General features: G+C 26.5%; 1 protein-coding gene across 2 annotated transcripts in view; it reads right to left on the bottom strand.

Annotated features, from left to right (window-relative positions):
- LOC103571943 (hemicentin-1) overlaps nucleotides 1–14572 on the bottom strand; it is a 52862-nt gene extending 38290 nt beyond the window's left edge. For both annotated transcript variants that reach the window (XM_014441780.2, XM_053740409.1), the window contains exon 1: nucleotides 14467–14572. In XM_014441780.2, coding sequence (XP_014297266.1) covers nucleotides 14467–14530 — 64 coding nt within the window. In that variant the 5' untranslated portion in view covers nucleotides 14531–14572. The remainder of the gene's footprint in view (nucleotides 1–14466) is intronic.
- Between the last annotated feature and the right edge of the window lie 3163 nt (nucleotides 14573–17735).

The following is a 17735-nucleotide window of genomic DNA, read 5'->3' as shown; positions in this document are numbered from 1 at the left end:
AAACTATTTCCACCCCATTTACACAAGTTTTCATCTTTCTAACTTAAATATGATTTTGGCTAAAAGTACCTATCATACTTGTATATATGTATATTATAAATCGATTTTCAGCAGCAGTTGGCTTTATTGAATAAATATAAAGAGAGAGATTACGGTATATCGTATAAAAATATCAGATGATAATCTATACGACAAATATAAATATTTCAAAGATATAATATTCAAAGTACAGGTATTATTTTACACTATCAGTTAGTACAAAAATAAAAAATAAATATTCATGGCTTTTTGATTAAATTAGATATTGATATTTCAGTATTTTGAAAATTTTTTATAGTGAATCTAATTCTTTAAACGAGAATATTCAAAAATCAGTCGATTAGTTTCAAAGAGAGTATACATATATATATAATGGATAAAAAAAATGAGTACTTTTTCTATACTCATTTAGGGAAATTCCTATGTGGCCATGGTAAAAATCCCTATGTGAATATAGAAATAATCCATGTGTAAAAATAGGAAAAGCACCAATATTTAATTCGTATTTCTCCTGCATTATATAGGTATATTTTTCTCATGTCAATATTAAAGTAATTCCTATGTGAACATGGTGAAATTTCTTATACCGGCATTGGAAAATTTCTATTTTCTTTCACCGTCTATCCTTGCTATTCTATCCGCTTTTGTTTATTTTATCTTTAAAGAAAAAAAAACAAAAAAAAACTTGACATATTTTATTTTTACTAGCCAACGTGAGTACTCAGCAATGATAGTAGCCGTCCAACTTGGGGAAGAGATCGCGCTAAGTTTGACATAGACTAAATGTGCGCCTAAAACCAGCACCAACAGCATCTCTATCGTTTGGCTTCGTTGAGTTGAAAGGAATTTTTTTTTTTTTTTTTTTTTTTTTTTCATTTTTTTATTCTATCATTTCAGAGGAGTCGTAAAATGCTATACAAGTCACGTCGTCAATGTTGTCGGCGACGACTAAGACGACGATACTGAAAGGAAAAACCTAAAGAAAATTTTTTTCTGTCTGCTGAGATACCAAAGAAACTCTATCGTACTAGAGAGTGTACTATTTCAAGAAACTGATGTACACTGATGAAAAAGACCAGAAAGTAAAACGACAATAATGCGGTACCCAATGAAAGAACTGCGGAAAATGATGACATCAATACCTTTAGTCATTGATTGATTCATTCGATATAGTTGAAAATGATATATATATATATATTATACAATGATTATTAAATAATATTTGACTTTAAATAATAATTATAAAAATAATGAATGTTACGCTAAATAGCGTAAGTATAATATATCCAATCATGTACTTAATTATTGTTTAAATACTTAGTACCAGTGAATACTAACAAGTGTTGACTTGCTGTGCCTACAATGGCTTCTTGCTATAAAAAAAAAAAAAAAAAAAGGAAAAAAAAAATAAAATAAAAAAGTGACAACCTGATAATATCAATAGAACAAACTATTGATATAAAAGGTTTCATATTTCATATAATATACATACATGGATAATCGATTTTTAAAAAATTTGTTCTCCTTTTATTATAATGATTAGTAATTATCGATGGCTTCATACTGTCAGAAAAATAATCATAATGATATAATAATAACAGTTGTACCTCTTCTTAAGGGTATACAGTAATAATACTAATGGGTAATAGTGAGAAAGAGACTATCATTAATAAGAGTATGATAACAAGGTTAACCTTTGAGTCGAAAGCACTCGACATTCATTATACCTAAAAGACCTATTGGGGAACAAGAGACACTGTATGCCTTTGCCAACTTATCTTGCCAGCACCATGCTAGTTTAACTCCCTTATAATCTTGCACTCATTTTTACTTTGTCTCTGATGTACTGTGCTTTTTATATCACGATGATGCTAATGCTGATGCTGTCTACTCCTGTACATCCTATACAGTATAAATTTATGTAATAATAAATATTTATTACCATCATTTTATTTGAATGAAAATTTTAACAGTAATCATGATTATTTCGATTAAACAAATGAAAAAAAAGTCAACATTTCTTTATAAATAATTGAAATAATAAATATTTTAAAAAGGCGTAATTTGGCAACATGGATGCATAATAATAATAATAATAATAATAATTACAATAATTTATTCGGACAAAACAAGCTTACACATTAGATCGAATTTATTGAACGAACCAAGTTGGTTTTCACTGTCTACTTCATTTCCACTCACAGTTCAACGTTTACTGTTCACTGTTCACTGTTCTCCAATTATAAACTTTCAGTGAGTTGGTTTCATAGCTAATTGAGTTAGCTTTACTTTATCCGAAATATTTCACACAATCTTCGTATAGGAACTATCTATTCAGCTAAATTCCAACAAACTAATAGTTAATTACGTACATTGTGTATATTTAATTAAAAATTTATATTTTTTATTATTATTGCAAGTTAGTTAAAAGTATATTTAATGTAGTGTTTATTAATAATCATTTTTATATATCTGAGCGATTTTAAATTGTTGTTGCTATAGTAAAGAGGAATAAAGTGAGGGTAATCGTTTAACACTGACTGACCCACACGAACCTTCTTTTCTTTAATGATACACAATATCTAGGCTGGATATAGACTATATATACCCCATACATATAATCTACGGTTCGTAGTGTGGTTTTTATCATCTATTTGTACCACTACCACTGCCACCATCAGTATATATATTTATTATTCTTTCTCTCTTAAACTCTTTTATTACTGATATACTGTCTCTCTTTTGCTTTCCAACGCGTGCAAAGCTCATTTTGGAACAGTGCCAAATCACAGCAGAACGCCACATCTGCATTTTCCACCGATGCGGAAATAACGCTTCACCACTAGTCTAACTTTTTCTTCTTATGTTAAAGGTACCTCTTTCTTTATTTGTTTATTTCTTTCTTTCTTTCTTTCTTTTTTTCAACTTTATTTTAATATTATTATAATAATATTGTTCATAAGTCAATAACATAATTATTGAATTGTTGCTAAGGATTATAACATTAATATATTAGTATCTCTGACGAGATGTCATGTCAAGTCTACCAACAATTTGACACAGGATTCTCAGGATCAATGTATATATATATCATAGTGTATACTAACTATACTGTATATTATACAACCTTGAATTGAGTGGTTATCTAACTATAATGTTACTAGGAGGTTTACGCATTGAACATGCCCAAGATGAAATGCGATACATCAGATTACTATCATTGACATATCACATATCACATATCACAAATTGTTGTTCTGTTGTGATATTATATTGGGTGTAATAACCCAACTATGGTAAATTATCAGTTCATAGTACATCTACTATGTAATAAATATGTATTACATTTACATACATACTGTCATTATAAGCTTTATATAGATATGTATGTTTTAATAACTAATACTTGCGCTATTTTTAGACAATTAAAATTTTTAAAAATATTATATTTATTTCAGACAAACAACGAATAATAATCAAGTATGAATGCTACAAGTTTTATATGATAGAGAGAACGGATAAAAAAATTTGATTATTTAAAGCTTTAGTGAAAATAACTTTGAAATAATTGCCGATATGAAGGAATGAGATCTTGCAGTCTCGTCTTACATTTATTTTTAGAAAATTTTCCAAAATAAATATGACGTAGTGAATGTAAAATCGTGAGCTGCACCGAAATGTCTTGTTTTAAAATTACTGATCAAGGATGGTATGGTGTTGTGTTGTATAGTAGCTTTATATCGAGATATTGGTGAGTTGGTGAGGAGGTTCCCTGAAAAACTATTGCTGCTAGTGTATTAGCATCACCGTCAGAATTAACATTAGCATCAGCATCAGTATCAATAGCTGTAGAATTTATTTATCTCTACAGTACTACTCAGTGCGTTTGCCGTTACGTGGCGTCTTGCCAATTTCTCTTGAGTCGTAATACGAAAATAGGTGGAGGTCGGTGAAACACGCAAGAATCCGGGAGAGAATTTGTGAGAGACATAGATCCCCCCATCCCGTCTTTACGGTTAGCATTTTGAGATATATATATATATATATATAACATTGTTAAACCCTCGCGCAGCAACGGCGAAACGAATAAGAGATAGAATAATAAGGACTAGACATTGGAGCACATTTGAGTATAAACCAAGCAGCGGCATGGATCGATTCTCACCCGCGGTTAAAATGTCTTTCACTTGGATGCGGTTTTAGTTTTCCTGTCTCTTACTTTATATCTCTTTCTTACTCTCTCTTTTAACTGTACCCTCAAGACTTTACTTCCTATGACCATTCCAGTAACGTCCTCTCTCAATCTGCAATGCAATCCCAAATTTAATACTATTACTATACTCTGATTTATCAAGCGTTATATCCGGAATTCATCATTCTCTCTTGATTACAATCAAATCCAAAATATCTATTTTTTTTTTTTTTTTTTTTTTTTTTTATATTACTTTTGTTTCATTTATTAACAAATGATGCAAAGAAAGTTTTGAAAAATAAAGTCAAATAAATAATAAAAAATAAAAAAAGCACGTATATATACAGATACCTCATAAATTAACAACCAAGATTTTTTTTTATGACAAAAGATTTCTTGTCCACTCGGTACAATCATTTTTCCGGTTGAATGTACCTCTACAGTCTGCGTTGCATATTCATACATCATTTATTGTATTCTTTAAGATAGATAATGGTGAATTTTTTAATGATGAGCAAACCAGCAAACGTGCTGAATTTTTAATTTTGATTTAAATAAAGATATCACTTATTTTAGCACACTTGAAGCGCAAAAGTTACTAAAAATTTATGGTAACGTTTTATGGATTTTATGCATCACAGTATCTTCAATTTCATATACCATTTTCTCTTTACTCTTTAACTAACATTAAATCAATGATACACTGTATACTGTATTCCATCGAGCTAGCCAATAAATATTTTCCATTAACGTTTTACAAATCGGTTAATATCCGGTTTCTTTTTGTGTCGGTTGTAAACAAAATTCAAAAATCAAAAGCCAAAAAAAAAACGTAAAGTAAGTAAATAAATAAAAAATAAAATGACCACTCACAGTTGTCTGGTAAATATTTATTATGTATTAAAGTACCTAGTATAGATATCTATGATATTTTAAACGAAATAAAGCCTAAATATTGTATCTTTATAATAATATTATTAATTATATTGAAAACGTAAATTAATACTTTGTTGAAATTAAGTTTTTCAAATTATATGTTTATCAGTATTTTTTTATTATTACTGTGAATAAATGAAATACATTATTATTACAAAGTTTATAATTAGTGAAATCATCAGAATTATTATATAATATTTATATTATAATAATAGAAAGGAAAAAGATAAAGATGATTAAAAATATATGTGATGGTTGAATTAACTCCCAAGTAAGAGCGAATAACTGTAACACTATATCAGGAATAATAACAGTAGATAACGAAAAAACTGTAGTATATATATAAATATATATATATATATATATGTATATATAGGTAGTTATTATACATCTGTCAGCCCTAACGTTGGATTAGCTCCTTAAAAGTAAGTGGGAACCTTAAGACGGAGGAATCACGCATGAGGAAGCACCAGACTGACCCCAACTGAAACTCGATGTGACGTCAGCCAAATATGAGGAGCATGGAACTTACTCGTGGGAATGTTTCTCACACACCATACCCACCCGCATACATGTATATATGTAATTCCGCATCTAATTAAATAGATACATATTATATAGGTACTCGGAGAAAAAAAAATGAAAATTTTTCCAATTTTGCTTAGGGGTAATTCCTTTATTGACGATTGTAAGTTTAACTATATCAACGTATAAATTGTAACAGTCACATAGAAAATTTCGCTTTGTTATATACGAATTATTTCTATGTCGGCTATGTAAATTTTTCTATACCATCATTGGAAAAATATTTATGTAATATAGGAAAAATTTTGAAATTAATATAGGAAAAATTTCTGTGTTAACATTGTTAAAATTCCTTTAATGTCGTAGGAAATCCTTCAATGTCAACATGAGAAAATTTTCTCTGTTAACATAGAGATTATTCCTATGTCAACAAAGTAGAAAAAATTCCTATATATGTAAAAATGAAATATTTGTAAACTGATGTTTTTTTTTACGTTATTTATTAAGTCAATCAAAATTAATTAATTGAATTGATGATTATATACTGTCAGAAACACGAGGTAATTGAATTAAGATATCCCTATAATATGTGAGTAAAACTTGTATAAAATATCATTATATTCTCATTTTTTTCTAGTAAAATTTTTTATGTTGATAGAGTAAAACATGCTATGTCAATAAAGGAATTTCCCCTAAGCAAAATTGGATAAATTCCCATTTTTTTCTCTCCATGTACTAATATAATTATGAAAAGCAGTAATTTTTTCTACAAGTACAAATATTTTGAAAGTTGCCAATTACACTGAAACAACCTCGTCTTTTTCTAAATATCATTCGGTTGAATTAAATTGAAAATTCAATTGAAATTGAATTTTATTTTTATTACTTATATACATGGTTCACAAGCTAAAATATATTGTTTATATATTGTGTAGATCACAGCATATATAGATATATATATATATATATATATATATATATATATACATATACGTCAGTTATTTTTCCATTACACAACGATTGATCCTCGCTTGAATTGTTCTCGTCCGTTCGTTTTTATCATCTCACCCGTTACTATTTCTTTAGTTCTCAATGTTATTGACGAGGATTTTCCTAGTGATAAGAGGTGGATGGGTTATATGAAGCAACATGAAGAGAAAAAGACACGATAAGGGAGCATGAGATAATAAAAAGAACAAAAAAAAACTTAATTTTTAAAAGGAAGAAATAGAAGAAGAAGAAAAAGAAGAAGAAGAAGAAGAAGAAGAAGAAGAAGAGAATGACAATAGTACCATAGATAATAGGACTAATAGTGAAAGGAAAGTCAATACAATCCACATTCTTTAAATGGTATTCAAAGTAGTTTGTAAGATCAATATGGCTAGACATTAAAAAAAAAAAAATTAATTAATAAATAGATGGTTTTAATAAGAAATATTATCAATTGATATATTATTGCTTTGTCTGCTATGTCAATGAACCTAAAATATACATCATATTCCTTTAAATAATTTATTATTTAAATTATATATATACATAAAAAATAAATGAAAAATATCTAGTAAATTGTAAAAATAATCAATAAATATTGTGCTATCAGTTATCAGCTATTAGCTATCTCCCATCATCATAGAATCATGAGAAAGTTTGAATAAAATAACGAGATATTAACAATGCACTATCGTGTAAGCAGAGTTAATAATACATACACTATCGTTCGTGTGAGGAAATCGCGTGAATAAAGGCAATTCTGTTCATTAATCAACCATTGTTTACAACTTAAGATTAATTGAAAATTTACCTTGTCAAAACTATATCCTAGCTTAGTGTTTAATTTAAATAATGCACACACTACTATATAATATTACAATAGTATCTTCAGCTTGCACTATATTAAATATATATATATATATATATATATATATATATATTAAATTAAAGTTATATTAATCAGTAATCACACACTATTTATAAAAAACAAAAATTATCGATAATATTTATAGTATTTAGCATGTTTATAATAATAATAATAATAATAATAACAATAAATAGGAGCTTTTAGTTATGGTCACTCTAATGAATTTCACTGTCGCAGAGACTAAAGATAATATAAGAAGAAAAGAACAATAAGGGGATATAGTAAAGCAGAAAAAAAAACTACTTAACTTTAAATTCCATGCGACAGTTAAATCGTCTAAAGATTTCTACCTCAAAAAGCATCACCAGGATTTTTCTTATTTTCCCTAGGGATTTTTTTTCTTTAACTGGGTCACTGATGCTGAGCATCACAACAATTTAAGAAAAAAGTCTTGTGAGAAAACGAGCTAGGATTATATACCGTATACCGACAAAATAGTTTAATAGTAAATGACAACGTCAGAAATTAAAAATAGCATTAATAAAAGGTTTTTTTTTTTTTTTTTTTTAATTTAAAACTGATTAATAATGAATATAATTGATTGATAAAAAACTATTTAAATACCACCCATTTTTTATGCTCAATATATAAAACACTATATCTACAAGGATTAGTATTCGCAGTACACTGGGTTATTAAATTTAATAAACTAAAAATATAGTAATTTAAAAATATTTTAACTACTTAATTCTTTATACGAAATAATACTTAAGTCAAAAACTGTAGATTTTAATGTTATTACTTTTTTTTAAAATATATAAAATTAAAGAAATAACAAATCGTTTATCCATTACATATGATTATAATTGATTATAATAGAATAAAATAAAGATTTTAAATGAAATAATTAATGATAGCTTAACTTGGAGTTATTTTTTAGCCAAGTTTTAGTAGTTAAAATTTTCCACTCTCTTTGACTGGTTCTTTTGCTTTTATTTCTGCATTCTTCCGCGAGACATATTCTTTGAGACTAGTTCGAAATAATAAATTACCGAGTAGTTTTCATTCTCGCTTATTTTGTTTTATAGGTATAGTAAGAAAGAGTATTGCCGTACAAAAGTGCGTTGTCAGAGGAACAGGAACTTAATTAAATTGAAGAAAATATGCTGCTAATTGAATAAATTTTCAAGCTCTAAGATCATTATTAATAATCAAAGACGGGAACGCTGATTTAACTTAATTAAACGAAATTGTTATTGCATTTATGTTTTTTTTTCCTTTTTTTTTCTTGTTCTGATTTTATAATTTTTTAATTAAGGTATTTCTAAAATATAAATTAAAACATTTTTGTGACAGAAAAACAAGTTTCGAAAAAATTTTTTAAGTAACTACGTTGGGTTTAAATATTTTTCGTTTATTTATTATAAAATATATCCCATCATAGCTCTTATAATAAATAAATATAATCGTTTGTTATTTTTATAAATGATAGAAAAGTTTATCTTTCCTAAAGATTGAGTATTGTTCTTAGTAAAAAAAAAAAAAAAAAAAAAAATCATTAGATTCATGGAGAACGTAAAAAACTAGCTAAATAGATAATTGAAAAAAATTTTTAAATGAAAATAATATAAACACTAAGAGCCATTCGAATAGCTTTTAGACGATAATAATCACTTGCACTGCACTTGCTGTTACTCTGTGGATCGTTTGGACAGTGCAATGACCTCGCATTTTTATTATTATTATTATTGTTATTACTATTATTATTGTTATTTTTTTTTACTCAGTATTTTATTTCATTCGTTTATTTATTTTCTTTTTTTTTCTTTATTTTCCTCCTTTTTATCCGGGTGAATGCTATTGCGAGAAGCGCCAAGGCACAGAAAGTTGCAGCATGCTGCTAGCCTCATCACTTCAATTGTATACATATATATATGTATATATATAAATGAATCGAAGCAATTGACCTAGATTATTATTAAAGCTATAATTATGAAAAACATCTCATATATTTTAACTAATTATTTATCAGTATTTATATTATATACAATGAATTAATAAAATATGAAATCATAAAAATCACTTGGTGTCGTTTTCTTCCATTGTTTTATTACCTTCCCCTCAGTTAAGTAAAGTAAATTTATATTTTTCATAAAGATTGTCGGTTGTTGTATAAAGTAACAGCCAAATTGCAATTCAAAAAGTTTTAAGTGTGAATGTACACGATTCGTATCAAAAGTTTTGTACATACGCTCAATATGGCAAACATGTTATGGATGTAGGTCACATTTTACCAAACTTCTTGATGATGTGTACTAACTTTTTTAAGTATTTTCAAAAATAATAAAAATACAAAAGATAAAACTTATTGATACACGACTTGTAAAAAAAAAAATGAGAAAAAAAAATATTGAACAATATTTTCTTTTGACAAATTTTATTCCTGTTTATTTAAAGGTTTCGTTATGTCATAACAAACATTATATTTTAAATCCAAATTTAATGATACTGAAATAATAACGAAAATAAGGAGATTTATAGAAATATATTTAGCTTTATTTTTTTTTTCTTTTCTTTTGATATAAAACAAGTACAATGTTTCAATAACTTTGAGAGCATTTGATTCAAATGTATTGGCCAATTTTGTGCAAAAAATCAGAATGAATACATCAGAGCAGTAAAAGTGAGAAAGGATATATAAACTATATTGAGATGTAAAAGAAGACCTTTATGAACTATATTTGTAGTTGGGGAGAAACGCCTCGACGGGTTACAAAGACCTTGACGAAAACCGCAGACACCGTGGGCTAGACGCGACCGACACGATCAACAACAACATGACGATGCTTTACTCTCACGGTGACACTTCCGCAGGAAATCAAACCTTCACCCCTCCCTCTCTCTCTCTTTTTGTTTTTTATATTTTTTATTCTGCTTCTCAAAAATTTGAAAATCAATCTATTACCTTATTATATGATGTGAGATGACAATTATATATACATGATCGAAACGCCAATAGTTATTTCCGCAGTTATGGCCACAAATCTCAGTCTTTACGACTAAAATTTAATTACTCTCATGAAAATGCATCTATATCACTCAGAGCAATGTTAAAGAGGACTTCAAGTCCTACAAAGCGAGATCAAAAATGAGTCGATTGCTCAATAACTGCCTGAGTAGGAATTAAAGAAACAAGTGATATCATTCCCATGCTTTTTAAATCTTTAAAAAAACTTTAAAAATAAATCGCGACCTCTCAAAATTAAAATTAAGGGCTCGAATTTTCAGGAATTTTTTTTTTTTGGTTGTCAACAATAAAATTTTCATATAGGCTAAGAAAAAAAAAATGTTCAGAAAAAAAAAAAAATTCACCCTAATATATGTATATATATTTAATCCTCATCTTCTGTTTGAAAAAAATTTTAAATACAAAATTTAATTAACATACTTAAGGTGGTATACTCTTGATCGTATCATGCTGTCGTCCCGGAAATATGCATAAAATATATTTCAACACTTGTGTTTACCTCATTAGACTCTTATAACAACGAAAAAAAAAATAATAACAATAATAATAATAAAATAACCAAAAATAAAAAAAAAACCCGCTAATGAAATTAATTAGGCATAACGACTCAGTAAAGTGGGCCTGTAAAAAATAATATATGCTATAAATAAAAACAATCTGCATAAAAAAATGTATTTTTATTATACAGAGGTATATGCTTGAATTTAGTAAGAAAGAAAAAAAATTTCAATATAACTTTACAGGTTTTATTCCTTGAGAAATCTTAAAAATTCTTGAACAAAGTTTTCTATTGAATTTTATTATGAAAGGCGTAAAACTATATATTGACTGAATGAAAGAGAGAAAAAACTGTCGCTTATTTATATATATATATATATATATATATATATATATATATATATATATATATATATATATATATATATATATATATATATATATATATATATATGTAGAAAGAGAAAAATAGATAAAATGAAAAAGTGAAAAAAATTTAATAAAATTGTCGCGCGAAAAGTCGTGCACTGAACGAATCCACGAGTGGTCACATGGGAATGTATCGAATTGGCGTGGAATAGAACGAAATAGAATGGTAGTGCAGAAGCGAAAGTATCAGCAGTATCACTAGTAGTAATAGTAATAGTAGCAATAGCAGTAGCAGTACTACTACTATAGTAGTAATTTGCATTAATTCGTACAGAGATCGGTTTTACCCTCGGGGTATTTGACTAACTTTAAACTATAACTATATACACTCATATCGTATCATCCACCGTCAATGTTGACAAGTAATCCATATTATACATGAAGCTTATGGAAAGATTCCTTATGTTCAACAATGATAAAAAAACAAAAAAAAAAAAAAAAAAAAAAAAAAAACAAGACAATATTCTCAATAATTGGAACTTAAAAATAATTATTTCAATTTTATAATAGATAAATGTTAATTTTTTTATTTTTTTATTATAACGTTTGATTGTAGTAGTTTATAGAATAACTCAAATACTTGGTTTAATATTTAAAAAATATATATATCTGGTTGATTGTTTTGAATTTAATTATTTAAATGAAAACTTATGATTTTTATAACTTAAGTAATAATAATAATAATAGTAATAATATTTTGGAGCATCGTCAGATAGACTTTGGTTGTTAGTTGTTTAAAGAAAGACTTAATCCTACTCGGTACAGTTAAGCTGGTTGTAGAAAGTGACTATATAAGATATAGTTACAAAGTACAGGTGGGATAGTTCCCGTTCCTGTTCTCTTTCTCTATATAGTTTCTGTTCAGTTATCCAAGACTCCAGGATAGGTGGAAGTGCCTCTAGCTTTTCGAGAATTGAGTTCGTGCTTTGGATCTGAAACTTGGCGTGAGAATGGTGAGAATATAACTGAGAATATAACTGAGAATAACTGAGAATAACCTTAAAGCCAAGCGTCTACGTTTTACTCCCCTTTTGCAATTATTCTTTTCTTTGTCGTCTTTGCAACAACTTTCAGATGAAAACTTTCTGACATTGTCACAAAGTCATAATTTTAAACGTTTCAATACTTTTATATTTATAAACGCCAATTATTAACTTTTAATCTCATGAAAATTTTTTATTCAACTATTATTTTCATTTTCATAAATTATGTATATTTGGTCTAATTTTTTTTTATTTGATATCGATAAAATATCTAAAAATGAATTGATCGTTATTAAAAATTAATTCCAAGTACTCTTGACGCCAAAAATCAATATACCAACTAGATATTGTTGAAAATTTAATAATTACTAGATTAAAATTAAGCTTTGTTTCAACTTAACTTTTTAAATAATAAAAATTTGAATTAAAAATTCATATCATTACGCTTTATACAGTACACATATCATGATACGTAGATTCCGATGATGAATAAACAAAAAAACTTTAGTTCTTTATATTTATTAGAAAATGGTATATTTATTATCCTTTCTATAAAATCACATCATTTATTTATAGGCGAAAAAAACAATATTCTTTAAAATTTATTGGTTTCGTAAATGTAAAAAATACACAATTAAATTGAATACAACTTTGAATAATAAAATAGTAAGTGATTAAGAATAACTAAAATACCCGTAATTTATGAAAAAAAAAACATAATAATAATAATAAAAATAAATTCGTCTCGATTATAAAAAAATTTTTCAATTATACAAATATGAGTAGTTATAGTAACAATATATAATAACTAAAATGATAATTATAATAAATATATATATTTATTAATATACATAAAAAATGGCTCGTCCGCATTCTATTCCCAGGGGAATGATCTCTATTGTATGTAACTACAGAAGAGTACATAGGTTATACCTTTTTGTAATTCTCTCTATCTCTCTCGCACTCCCTATTTTTCGCGCTCATTTACTCCCTTTGAATGTTTCATAGTGTGAAAATTCAACATTTGATTATTATTGTTATTATTATTATTATTAGCGTGTGAATATAAAGGGTAATTATTTCCGTCTGTGGTAAATGTTTCCTCTACCGGATACACCAAGTATTTACGCAATAGTAGTTTACTCAGTGTCTTTTTTTTAAATGTAAAAAAAGATAATAAAAAGTGTTTTACAAGTTTATTTAAACTATAGTTGACAAACATAAACTTTAATCATGTTCTATAGTTTTATCTAATTTTCAGTTAATTTAATGAATAAACCAAAAAACAAAACAACCATAACATTTTCAACAACTGACACATTTCCATTAGAGTTTAATTTAATTAACTCACTAATTTTAATCTACAAGTGACAAATTAAAATTTTATTTTTTTATAACGATTAAGTATCGTAATAAGATGTAATAATAATAATACTAATAATAATAATAATACTAATAATAATAATAATAAGGGGGCTGTAGGAAAGCTGTTTTACAAGCATATAATCAACTTTAATTAAAGTTCCTCTTAAATTAAGTATTGACAGCACTAATTTAGGGCATCAAAGACACTTGTTCCGTGATTATAAATCGGGTTATTCTACATGACTTTGCAATTATATCCGCTTAATCAGCTGTATACCTGTTAGTTACAGATCGGTACACAGGTCGACGTCGGCGTTTAAAACTTTACTCTCAGATTATAAATGCTAGCCTCATCCGTACCATCTATATTTTATTATACAAATAAAAAATATATATAAGTATACTTTTCAAGGGGTGATATAATAATATATATTTATTTTACATTCTAAAAATATTAAATATAGAGGTTGCTTTGTTATATTACAGTGCTGGTTAGTGACACACTTTTCGTAATCGTAAATCGTAATACATATAAATATATATAGTATAAATGACTCAAACGCATATTTATTTATAAAATATATAATATAACAGATAAATAAATAACACTTACCATCAACTTGTGTTATGAAAACCGGGATTATTAAAATTATCGTGTAGATAGTCGGTGATATCATTTTTGGATGCTGATAAAAAATGTCCCTTCAATAGTTATTTATTTAAATCTTAACACACATATTTTTAGTCATTTTTTTTTTCTTTAACAACAAAAAACTTGTACTTATTTTTTTTTAACACTTGAATAATTTTATTTCTACTATTATATACCACAGCAAAGCGTCAGATTGTAGTAAATTTCTCATATTGACAGAAAAAGTTTAACTTAATTTTTAGTTAGTAAAAAATCCTTTTGACACTATGATTTATAATAATATAAAATATTGTATCAATAAATTAGCACTGAGTAATTAATTTTTACAAAATGCCCTTGCAGTTAAAAACAAAGACTACATATGAAAAAACAATGTCCAGGATAAATCACTATCAACACATTTTGGCACAAACAAAAAATAAATAATAATAATAATAATAATAATCAACACTCTATTCGGTTTGTCACAAAAAAAAAAAAAAAAAAAAAAAAATGGTAATTGTAACAAAATTTTAATTGAAAATCATTTTTATCATAATAAAAAAGTTTTTTATATATCATTTGATTATTAATAAAATAATATGAATTTTCTATGTCAATTTTTAATATTACCTTTTGAAAATCGTTATTTACAATAGCAGATCGAAAAAAATATTCCACCGACCGGTCGCGAGTCGAAAAGTTTAATAATTTAAATCGTAGAATACTAAAAACATTTGTTTATATTTAAATAACTATCATTGAATATGAAAAGATTAATATTATTTTATTAATAAGAACGCGACCGGACGGGGGATAAAACCACGGGCAACTGCCGGATTATATACCGGACGTTAGTAGTGCGCTTGTCTCCCCAAAACTGCGCGATCCTTAACATCGTTGGCGCGCACCTGTCGTTCTTGGGTCACTGCGCATGCTTACAGACTATAAATATATTATAATATGACATATCTATGCACACACATAACATAAATATTGTTATATTTATATATATATATATATATATATATATTGTGCTGAAACGTGAAATTATTTAATAGTTTTCATATGATCTGAGAGAATGATGAATCCTTTCAAATTTGGATATTATGCGACAAAAACCTATAAACTTATTCATCTACAAATAACTTGAATAGAAAATAAAAGAAAAGTATCTAATCTGCAACGGTAATTGCATTGTAAAAAATATTGAGAGATAAATAAAATAGATGGAAGTAATTTTGATGATTACGTAAATCAACAGGTAAGTAGAGTCAATAATGTCAGAAATATTAACCTAATTAAGGGATTAAATCCGGTTTATATCGACCAAAAACCAATACCCAATAAATTTTTTATTACAACCTCTCGATAAATCTGATTTATTATCAATTTGTTGTAATTAATAGCTATTGCTGTTTAATTTCGATTTAAAACAACTTTTTACCACAATGTTTTAAAATAATTATACATTATATCATTTGTATATATAATTATATATATATATATATATATATATATATATATATATATATATATATATATATATATTTTTTTTTTTTTCTATAATTTTAGTGTTGTTTAAAAATGATAACTAATAATAACATTATGATAAAAAAATTTTAATTTTTTTAATGCCTGTTTTGACTGATGAATATTTTAAATTAAATAAAACAGCGTGGCATGTTTATTACTAGAGAATTCCTTAGTTGCCCTAACTATCGTGTCTTGTTTCATGTATCTGGAGAGATCATATCAATACAGATATACCTTTTGGTCTGAAAAAATTACATACATATATCATTTGTATTATGTATAGAGGTATGCATAAAAAAAATTTATAAGTTATCAATATTGTATACCATCATTCGAAATACAACATGTTCTATCTTGCCGACAGAAGTTAAGGCTTGGTTCTATATTATTTACAATCAACAAATAAATAATACATAATATTTTATCATTACTGGAAAAATAAGAAAATAACATATTGCCCGACATATCTCTTAGACTTACCCTCATTCTATTTATTTTTATCATTAAGTCTAATAAATTTTTTATAGAGGCGCTAGTGTTGAATTTCGTATTTTATATTATAATTATATTCAAGCAAACTCAAATTTGAATTTAAAAAAAAAAATATACTTCATCAGCTTTTGCCACAAAGAATTCCCTCAAAATTTAAATAGATCCAGACTTGTTAATTAAAAAATTACTTATAATGCTTACATAATTATAAATATAAGATTTATTATTAAAATGGACACAGGCACAGTAATTTTTTTTTTATTTTTTTCGTATCACAATATATTACTGTTAATGAGGTGAATGAAGCGGAATTAACAATGTTTAATATTTTTAACTTGATTGAAAGTTGATTTTTTTTTTTATTTATTCATTTAGTAATTTTTTTTTTAATCAGCAATGCGTATCGTTTGCAACTTGCAACACGAGTGATTCATCCAGTGTAGGGTCAGTTGTTGCAGTAAAAGTAGCCGTTACATACAAATAGCCCATGTATCTACGTATACGTTATAACAAAAGCAGCAACAATAACTAATAATGTGTATGTATAAGTTAAATATTATACTTTATATACCAGTTAAAATCATGCATGATAAACCAAGAGGAACGACGTTACTCCATTATACTATGCATAATAAAAAAAAAAAATATTAATTTTTAAATAAATTATTGAAAACTATATAATTTTTATATAAAAAAAATAATCAAAAAGATAAAATAAAATGATTGATAAAAAATAAAAAAAATAAGATTGTGCCTGGATTGTTGTAAAAAATACATGAGCCATGCAGGTGCAGTGGCCAATGTCGACATAAATTAAAATACCACATGGTGCTGACGACCAAGCCGGATGAATGAAAGTATTACAACAAAGTGTATAAAGTAAAGAAAAAAATAAAGAAACATAGAAAAAAAATAACCGAGCGATAGTTTAAGACGTTTAAGATAATATAAAACGTTAATCTATGCAAAAAGGAACCAAACTAGAGAACTTGCAAACTACAAAACTATCAGACTAGGAAACTAACACTAGTGATGGTGTTGATGTTGGTATTGGTGATGGTGATGGTCTAGGACGGTATACATTTTAAACTCGTATATATTCACTAAAAGAGGGGATGAAAGGGGCCACTACCACAAAACTCCACTCTGTATAGTACTAAGTGTAGTTTGTGTGTAGTTACTGAGGAAAGAGGAAAGAGGATAGAGGAAAGAGAAAAGAGGAC

The sequence above is a fragment of the Microplitis demolitor genome, chromosome 7 (assembly GCF_026212275.2).
Source record: "Microplitis demolitor isolate Queensland-Clemson2020A chromosome 7, iyMicDemo2.1a, whole genome shotgun sequence".
NCBI classification, from domain to species: domain Eukaryota; kingdom Metazoa; phylum Arthropoda; class Insecta; order Hymenoptera; family Braconidae; genus Microplitis; species Microplitis demolitor.
This window is presented reverse-complemented; position numbering and strand designations above follow the sequence as displayed.